The sequence below is a fragment of the Strigops habroptila genome, chromosome 5 (assembly GCF_004027225.2).
Source record: "Strigops habroptila isolate Jane chromosome 5, bStrHab1.2.pri, whole genome shotgun sequence".
Classification (NCBI taxonomy): domain Eukaryota; kingdom Metazoa; phylum Chordata; class Aves; order Psittaciformes; family Psittacidae; genus Strigops; species Strigops habroptila.
Genome location: NC_044281.2, coordinates 75,691,194 through 75,700,984, shown reverse-complemented (window position 1 = coordinate 75,700,984; position 9,791 = coordinate 75,691,194). Strand labels below are relative to the sequence as shown.

Sequence of the window (9,791 nt, the reverse complement as noted above, 5' to 3'; positions counted from 1 at the left end):
TTATGACCAGCCCCAACCTCCCCCCCTCCCTCCCGTCGCTCCCTCCCGTCCCTCCCCAGCCCCACCGTGTTTGTCCATCCGGAAGGAACACGATGCTTTGTTACTGCTACTTCATTTTAGCTTTCACAAACACTTTGACGCCAGAAGTTATCATAAAATGTTTACAGACTGCACATTTCTCGTAAAATAAAATTAAAAAGCACACAGAACCTGTCTTAAAGGGAAAAAAAAATTACAATTCATTTCTGTCTTTAGGAAACAGGGTAATTTTTTTCCGGTTTTCTTTTTTCCTTTTTTTTTTTCCTTTTTTATCTTTTTTTTTTTTTTTCCGCCCAGGCGGCTTTACACATGCAATTCAAGTTTCTGAAACAGGTGTGGGTTTGGGCTGCTTAGGGAAATCTCTCTTTCAAAGACGGAAAAAACCTGTGAAGTGCAATATGTCCTGTAAGGTGGTAATTTTTCTGGTTCGGGGGGTATTTTTTGTTTCTGTTTTTTTTTCTTTTTAAGAATTTTTTTTTTTTAATTTTTTTTTTTAACTTTATACTTTTAAAAGTGGACTGCGAGAAACGGAATACCTGTCAATCGCCTCGTCCCGGTGGTGGATTGACAGGTCCCGCCGCGCCGAGCGGGGTCGCGGCCCGCACCTCCCGCCGCCTCGCCCAGCTCGCTCCCGGCAGCCCGCCCCGGCGGGGATCGCGGGTTTGATGGAGATCTCCGTGTCCCTTCCCCGCACCGCCACACCAAGGGGGGGGGAGTGTGAGCCGTTAACACTTTCTGTTGGTGCGGTGCTGGCTTTGAAAAGTCCAAAAAGTGCCAGTTTTTAATCGTCCGACGTGACGTCGATTTCCTCTGGACTGGCTTGTTTGGTGGCGATTCTCCACCGGTTAATGTGATGAGTCCCTTTTTTCTTCTGTTGTGAGTCTGAACCTTCCTCTTCCAACTTTTGCCGCTTGAATTTTGTCCGTCTGTTCTGAAACCATACTTTTACCTGCGGGATGAAAGGCACCGGGCGTTAGTCCGACGCCTTAACCGGACGCCGGATCTGCCCGGCGCCCGCTGCCCTGGACGTACCGAGGGGCTTCAGGCTCTGCCTGCTCCGTGCCCTCTTAATACCATGTCCTGCTTGCACCGTGCCCTGCCTGCACCATACCCTGCCTGCACCGCTGCCCAGCCTGGAGAGGGATGGCAGGAGCCCGGGTGCCACTAAACCTCTCCGGGAGAAGCAGAGATACGCTGATGATGCCTACCCGGTACTTCCAGAGTCCCCACGCACGAGAGTGAGCAGCCGCACCGGTGCGTGTGCGCGGCTCCGCTCTCCACGGCCGCACAGCAGGCGGGAGGCACCGTGCGAGCACCTTGCGCAGGGGCGCGGATCCTCCGCGCATGAGTACCCCCGCGCAATGCCCGCGCGTGGCGCCAGGCGCCCCACGAGGGGAAGACAAAGCGTGGCTGCACAGCGGCAGGCTGTCGCTCCGCCGTCGGGGCGGCTTTTGTTAGCGGGCCCACTGAGGCGTCCCGCGGCCTCCAACACGGGGAAAGCGACAGGAGGCTGCGGCGGGGGAGGCCGGGCCGGCTGCCGGATCCCCCCGGGCGGCACCCCCCGACCGGCCCGGCCCGCTAAAGCAGAGCTAAGGCCTCATCCCTCTTAACGGGGCAGCTGTATGAGGACGAGGGGCGGCAGGACGGGGACGGGGAGCGGCGGTACGAGCTCTTTTCCTCTTGGAAAAGCGAATAAAATGGAAGTAAAAGCCCCGAAAAGAAAACCGCCCGGTGTTCCCCGCAGCGTTTCCCCTGGACGCGCCGTCCAGGAGCGACCGTAGAGAGGCGAAACCTGTAAGCGCCGTCGTAAATAGCCCTCTGAAATGGTTCAGCGAGGAATAAATCTGACTTAACCATTCGGCAGCTGACTTCAGTGCTTTAATTACAGATAGTATTGATCGGGGAGCTATCTCCAGGGCTGGCCACACTCCTTGTAGCGGCCAAAGGTAAACATTTTTTTTTTTTTTTTAAAGCAGTTTAAACTCTGGTTCTGTCTGAAAGTGCCTGATAAAGGCCCCAGCAAGGGGGGAAAAGGGAACTGGAGCATTTTAATAAGCTGGTTTAACCCGCTTCGCTGCCTCTTCAGAACAGAGACCTGCCTGGCCGGACACACATCTCTGCTGCATTTTCATATTCTCCAAAAGTCCCCCATTAAAAAGCTGAGCGGGGAACAAGGGGTGAGTTTAATTTGCTTTTAGTTTGCTAATTGAAGGGGAGGACGGTTCATTTCTGCACGCTGATCTCCCAAAAGGGAGCTCATTTGTAGGGGACTGGGGGTTTGACATCCGGACAAAAGACCCCAACCAGCTTCGGAATCAAGCAGCACAAAGACCACCTTAAATACAGCTTTCCAGTAGAAATAAGCCTGTGACCGGTCCCTTGTTCGGAGAACCTCATAAAAGTGGCGATCCCTTTTTATTGTTTTGTTAGGGAGACGTTTTAAAACAAAAGCTCCAACCTCTTTATTGCTTCCCCCACGAAAAGGAGTTTAAGACAAAAAATAGGCGAGAGAGAGGAAAAAAAAAAAAAAAAAAAAAGAGGGAAAGAAAAGAAAGTGTTACAACTTAATCCGCCCGGAGAACGCTGTGTTTACTGGGAACTTTGAACTAGGCTGCGGCTCGGTATTTTGGCTCTCTTTTTTTTGTTATTTGAAGTACAGTGCCACATACTGTAGCAGAGACAATCCCCATCTGGAGCCCTCTCTCCTGGAAGGGCACAAAACAAAAGCCCGACACAACAACAACAACCAGCCAACCCACCCCCCCACCCCCCAAACCTCAGCCTTTCTTCCAGCGAAGAGAAAACCGCGTGAACACCGGCCGTGGGTCCTTGCCGTCGGGGGGGATCCCGCTCACCTCCCCCTACGGGCTCTCTCCGCCACCCTACGGGTGCTCGGCCTCGGAACCCACCAAGACTCTCACCCCGAGACACCCGGAGCAGAAACGTGGCTAATCGTCCCTGCAGATGGACGACACAAATAGTCTCCGGTGCGGTTCTGGCCCGCAGCCAGACAGCGGGGGGGGAGAGGAAGGGGGGTATTCCTTATACTTAATAATGACATTTTTCATCTTTATGCCCTCCTGAACCGGCTCCTCATGTCCCCACCGCCGGACGCGGGGCTAGAAACGAGTGAAAATCAACCAAGAAACTATATTTCTGACGTAGGGTCCAAAGGCGGGGGGGGCCTCAGTCCGCCTCTTGTTTTGGGGGCTTTCCCCCCGCTAGCATTCCACTACTTATTGAGGGTCACAGCATCCAGCAGAACAAGGAACAGCATTGCCTTTTTCATGCAGTTGGCAGGTCCCGCCGCTCCCGGTCCTGCTCCGAACGGATCCCGGGGGTGGACCCCGGCCGAGACCAGGGTACCGCCGTTTCCTGGCCCCCCCGGCCGAGGCACCGCTGCTCCCGGTGCAGACGGCTGCTATCACTAACGGGAGAGGATCTAACAACACAGGCGAGGGGAGGACCCCTCACTTCTCTCCACCGGCCCGCGGCTGGAGGCCTAAACACTCCCCACATTTGCCCATATTTTTACCCGCATCTGCAGGCCGGCCGGGTGGGTTTTCCCAAGAGGATCCCAGCACTTTCGCTTTCCCAACTGCTCACTCCTTGCTTCCCCCTTACCTGAGTTTCCGTGAGGCTGAGGCTGTGTGCCAGCTGTTTTCTCTCTGCTCCTACTACGTAATGGTTCTTCTCAAAGGCATGTTCCAGTCTCAGTAATTGGGATGGGGAGAAAGCTGTACGGATCCGTTTGGGTTTCCTGGCCAGTGCGTTGTGCAATAGGAAGCTCTCCGGGCTGGTTTCATTCCCTGGGCAACAGGGTAAAACAGAGATTAGCAAAACACCTTCCCCCAACGCTCTCGAGAAGAGTTTTGAGCACAAGGATTTTTGCCTCCCACCATTACTTCCAGGAGAAAACTGAAATATAGTTTATATTCTGTTATTTTCAGCGTCTTTTTGGTATTGAATTTTCATTCGATAAATAAGGGAAGGGAATGAGCAGGGGAAGGAGAGGACTGGGAGAAATTAAAATACTAAAACACAACCGGGGAGAAATAAGGAGAGGGGGAAAAATCAAGAAAAAGAATTGGCCAGATCCCGGCTGCGGTGTCTGCGGCTTCTCCCGGCAGCTGCCCGCCTTCCCTCGCCTCACATCTTTCCCTGTTTGTTTGCTATTTACATATTTACATCGTCCCGGCGGGGCAGCGGTGCCCGGTGCGGCCCCGGCAGAGCTCCGAGCTCCGGCAGCCCGCTCCCGGCCTCCTCCGGTTTCCCTTGCCCAAGACTCCGGCCGGGGCCTCTCTCTCCCCCCCGCTCCCGTGCGTTGTGCCGGGGTGTGCTCCCCGGAGCGGGGACTCCCGCTGCCGCCGTGCCCATGCCTGCTGTCCCGAAGGTAACCGGAGGGGAAATAAAGAAGCAAACTTGGGAAGGCCACGGAGCCGCCGTCCCGGCCGGCCTGCTGCGGAATGGGCCCGGGGGGGGTGCTGTGTGTGTCACCCGGGGGGGCTTGGTGGGTCTCTCTCTGCGGGGTGGCCCTGTACAGCTTCTCCGGGTCGGTCCTTCCGAGGTGGGAAAGGCACCGCGGGTCTCTCTCCGTAAGTGCATTAAAAATCGTTGGAGGAGGAGGGTGTGTTTGAAATCAGGCTGTGGCTCAACACCAGGACATTTCCGCCTTTCATCTACCGCTCTTTACCAAGCGCCTGATGACTGCGACAAATAATTTGGTGAGCGAAACCTGTAATTTTATTCTGAGAGGGTAATAATCCTTTTTGTATCCCTGTCCGCCTGGCTTCGGAGACAGAGAGAGGCTCCTTTCCCAACCCGGATGCAACGGCTCGTCTGCAGAAGGCCGGGGAAAGGGGTATCGCAGGTGGCTTGTTTTCGTTTGGAAGTAATAAAAATTAAAATACCGGGGAAATAATAATATTTTTTTAAATAGGCAGATGGATCCCTCAGAAAGGAGGCTGATTTTTTTTTATTATTATTAATTTTTTAAGTATGTGTATAACGAAAGAGGAGCCGGACCCATTACAGGAGAAACCGGCTCACCCTGCGGAGAAGGCGCTGCCGGTTGCAAAGGGTTAAACAAGGGGGATTTTATTGATCGTGCGCCATTGGATTCGGTTCTTTTCCTCCAGCCAGTTGTTAATCGCTCGGCAGCCGGGAGCTCTCCCCTGCCCCTTCGGACGGCATGGGTCTCTGCCCCCAGACCTGCTCTCCTCTCAGTCCCTTCTCCCTACGCTGCTCCAGCATTGCCATTATTTTCCTTCCTCCTTCTCCTTTCTCGGGGGTTCGTTTCAGTTCTGCCCCGTCCTCGCTAACAAGGGCAGCGGCCGGATTGGGGGCGGTGGCGGCGGCGGCGGCTCCCCGCGGCCTCGGGCACCACCGTCTTCCCGGAGAAACCTAAACGTCCCCTCCTTTCTCCTCCCTTCAGGGCGGCTTTTGCAGGGGCTCCTCCGTAGCTTTTAAGCCACCGGAACAAAAAACATCCACCTTTCCCCTCTGCTTTTAATCGGGGCGAGAACGCCGCCGAAGTCCCGGCCGGCCTTCCCTTCCCTCCTGCCCCGCTCCAACCGGGAGAAGCAGCTCGGCGAAGCAGAGCCCAAGCTCCCCCCCCCCACGGCTCTGACAGCTCCTCAAGTTTGGCGGGGAGGGGGGGATCAGGGACAAAAGCCCCCCGGCCCATCCGAGCCGAGCCCTCGGCTCCGGGCACCGGCCGCCCCCCACCCCTGGTTCTCCCCCTCAGCCGCATCGCGGGGTCCGGCCGGAGGATGGAAGGGTGTCTGGGAGGGAGAAGAAAAGTTGCACGTACCTTGGAACCTGTGGCCCAGATACCGGTAGCGGTGTATTAGCCAGGGGTAGAAGGTGGAGGGGTCCCTTTGCTGCGAGGCGAAGAGCGGGTGCGTGGAGTGCGAAGCGGGCAGCGGATGGGCGGCCAGGGCGTGGGGAGGGGGCACGGGGTGGACCGGCACGGCCGGGTTGGGCGGGTGGGAGACGGCCTCTGCAAAGACCAAGTCCGGGTTGGAGTAAACCCCCCTGCCAGTGGAGTGGAAGCCGTTGAGAAAAGGGTTCATCGGGCTGGAATTGGCATAGCTGAGCGCCGCCGGCCGGATAGGATCCTCGGAGCGAGACGCGGGCAAGGGGCTGTCTTTGGCCACCAGCGACTCGATGGTGAAACACCGCTTGGGTGTGGGCTGAAACATGCTGCCGCGGCGAGAGTCCCCGGCCGAATCTCTGCCTGGCTCTCTCCGGTGCGCGGGAGACGATCCGGGGAAGTTTGCAGCAGGCAGTGACTTGAGGAGGGATAGATACACACATAAATAGACAGGGGCTGGAGGAAAAGGAGGCAGCGGCAGCCAGCGGTACCCAAAAGGGAGACACACACACGCACCACGCACACACACACACACAGGGAGGGAAAAAAAAAAAAGGGGGAAAAAAAAAGTTGCTGGGAGAAGTTTCCCTCCTGCAAGGAAAAGGCGGTCGCCCCCCCCCCCTCCCTCCCTAAGTCCAAAGACAATCCATGGATGTGATCGGCCCCTTCACAAGTTGTGCAAACGATTTGTTAGTTCATGAGCCTAATTAGTGCTGGGATCACATAAACAGCTTCCTCTGAAGCCTGGTAAATGGCTTGATGATTGGTCGCTATTACTCGCCTTGAGGTTGAAGGGGGAGACTCTTTAAAGTGCGTCAGAGGGGAGGCGAGCGCCGGGCAGCGCCATCGGGAGGGATGGAGCCGCGGATCGGAGTGCGGCGGGAGCGCGCCCGGCAGCGCGGGGGGAGCGCGGCCCCGCTCCCGCGCCTCGCTCCGCCGCCGCGGCCGGCGACCAAGGTACGGGGACGGGGTCGGGGGGAAAAGGGGGCTGCGCGGGGTGCTGCATCTCCTCTCTGGGGGCTGGGGTGGGGATTTGGGGCTGCTCCGCCAGCGTGACAACCCTGTCCCTGCCACCTCTCGGGGGCTCTCAGCCCGGCGAGGTTACCTTGGTCAGCCCCGGGGCGTCCGGGAGAGACAGATTCCCCGCTTGGGAAAGGTTCCGTCCCGGTGAGAGAACGGGTCGCCCTCCTCGTCCTCGGAACTTATTTACTCCCCAGTTCTGTCCTCCGCACACCCCGCACCGCGCCGTGCGGAAAACAAAGCGGAGGGCGGTTGCATTATGCAAAGCTGGGACACGCCGGGCTCTCGCAGACGGGACAGGGGAGCAAGTCTCCGGTTCCAGCCTTGTCCGTATTTTCGCGTTTACCTTTGGGCCCGGGGATGATTTTAGGGCTGAGTTCTCCTCCTCCCATTGGCTGGGGCCGCAGAATAATTATGATCACATCCTAATACTCTTGGCTGGTGCTTACTGTTTATTGGTAGTTAAGGATCTATTATCTATTCATCAGCCTCCCATTTTTGCCAATTACATTCTTCTAAAGTGAAGTACCAGCAGGTATTTTGCACATTTACAATTAATGATAAAAAATCTGGCGTACTTTAAATCTATTACGCCGCTGTGTAATTTATCTTAAAGATGCGGAATTGCTAATGTAAATTAATGTTTCTGTTGAACCAAGGGACGAGGGGAGTCTTAAAACCAATCTAGCGTTTCTTTCCTTCGTTCCCGGACATTGTTTTTCTATTTTCTTTCCACTTTATGCACAAAGAATCCGTTACTCCGCTGCATTAAAGTATGATAAATAAATCGGTGTCTAAACGGTCCTCGCTTCTTTAGCAGTAAAGAGCGAGGTGAGCTCTCCTCGCCTTCCCTCGCTCCGAAAAGCGCCTGTTTGCAGCTAACGGGTGTTTTTAACACAATATCAAATCGACGGGGTAAATATAAGTGGCAAAGCAGTGCTGGGCATGCAGGGATGCCGGGGTCTGAGCGCCTTGGGCTGGGGACGTGTTTTCCTTTGTGCCCCCCGCGCCGCGAGCACTTCGTGCAAGGGAGAAGTTGTCTCTCGGTGTGAAATGGAAATGTGTTCTCCAGGCGCTGAGCGGCTGTCCGGATGGACACCCATCCCCACACGTGCGTACGATTGCAGGGACAAAGTGAGAGGGATGTTTGGACGTCGTAACTCAAGTCTTCCGACACATTCTGCAGCGAGGTGCCCTTCTCCAGGTCTCACCCGTTTGGGAAAAGCTCCGCTGCCCTCAAACACGCGGGCTCCGGCCCCCTGCGCTGGGCTTGCTGCGGAGGGGAGCGGTGGATTCCCTTGTGAACCGACAGTATTTTGACTTTTTAAGTCCCCTCGCCCCTTTTCCGTGTAACTTTCCCTCCCCTCAGCCGGCGGTAACGCTCTTATTGCACGGATTTGGGGTTATTGCCGTGAGCCAGGATGAGAGAGCGCCCTAAATACGACCGGTATTTGATGTGCTGATTTCGACAGGGGTCTTAGCTCCTGAGCACTGAAAAGAAGGGGAAAAAAAGAAAAGAAAAAAAAAAGATAAACCTCTCCTAGGAAGACCCGTGTTCTGCATCTGCGTATTTACACTGCTCCGGGACTGCAGAATGAATCTGAATTGGAAAAACTTCAAGTCCATCCTCCCCCCCTTTCTTTTTTTTTCACTCTCCAGACATCCTGACATAATCACAGGGCTCCTTTGAAAATTGCATCGAGTAATTTACCAGTTGGGGAGGGAAAGAAATATATCCGTGTGAAAAAAACCCGTCACACACGCAAGAGCAGGGATAACCCCCCCAAAAAAAAAACCCCAAAACATCTCGATAAATTTCCCTCGACCCCTCTTTACTGCCCATGAAATATCCTGTAGCCTAAAACCCCTTCCCGAAAGGGGGTCTCGTTGCTCCGGAGCTCAGCGTTGGAGGCTGCGGCTGCAGCGGGGAGCTCCCCCTTGCCCAAGTCCGGTTTCGCTCGGGAAAGCGGGTGGGCTTGGCCGCAGCAACCTGGAAGTCGCCGCACCGAACTCTGCTCGCTCTCTGTGCTACGTGCATATATGTATCTATGTGTGTATATATATATCTATATATATGTGTGTGCGTGCGTGGACACAGACAGCCAGAGAAACCGCAAGCAGAGCCTCGGGAGCACCAGCTCTCTCTGGGTTTTGTCAAGGAGAAAACAGGCCGGGGACAGTCAGAACAAACACCAAGAGGGCTCCCAGGATTTTGCGCTTCACTTTAAATTTCTCTATCCCTTTTCCACTCGTCACCGCGGCCGTTTTCCGTGGGCAGCCCATCGGAGCCGGTGCCCGCGCTGCCGGGGCCGCTGAGCTCCAGCCCAGGCTGCCCGGGAGCATCTCCCGAAGCTCCTCTCCTGAACTTTTCCTACCCAGTGCCTTGACAGGCTGCTCTCGCTGTCCTCTTGGCGTCTACAAGGAGAAAATCTGGCAGGGGCTCCCTTCCCAGCAATCCCCGATCTGCTCCAAGAGCACTTTGAGACAGCCTCGCTCGGAGGGAGGGGTGCGCTACATTCGCAGTCAAATTACATGGCTGGCCTCAAAGGCACTAGCTCCGGATTTCCAAACTAATACTCATCTTTTAAAAGCCGAGCCAAGAAGAAAATGCGAGGAAGGTCTCAGATGCGGGAGACCTCGGGGTAAGACGGTAATTTACGGGCTGATCCAGGATGAACTTTCGCGGGAGGGGGGATAGCGGTGAGGAAAGTTTCAGCCTTCCCTTAACTTTCTTTTCCAGGCGGGATCCGTTTCCCCCTTCTCTTTTCAGCCCTAGGGATCCGTGCCCACAGCGGGGAGGAGGGGTGGCCAAGGCAGGTCGTGTCTGGAGGGGGGTTGTGAATTAAAGGAGAGGGTT

At 55.5% G+C, this 9,791-nt stretch overlaps 1 protein-coding gene across 2 annotated transcripts; it reads right to left on the bottom strand.

Annotated features, from left to right (window-relative positions):
• Positions 1-277: 277 nt before the first annotated feature.
• On the bottom strand, positions 278-6,715 carry EMX2 (empty spiracles homeobox 2). 2 transcript variants are annotated; one of them, XM_030487498.1, is made up of 3 exons: positions 5,852-6,683; positions 3,664-3,848; positions 278-988 (listed from the first exon to the last, which is right to left on the bottom strand). In XM_030487498.1, exons 1-3 carry the CDS (start codon positions 6,240-6,242, stop codon positions 821-823), a joined length of 744 nt encoding a protein of 247 aa, XP_030343358.1. In that variant the 5' UTR covers positions 6,243-6,683; the 3' UTR covers positions 278-820. The 2 variants fall into 2 exon arrangements, with proteins under 2 accessions (XP_030343358.1, XP_030343359.1); XM_030487499.1 differs by lacking the exon at positions 3,664-3,848 and having other exon boundaries at positions 885-988; positions 5,852-6,715.
• Between the last annotated feature and the right edge of the window lie 3,076 nt (positions 6,716-9,791).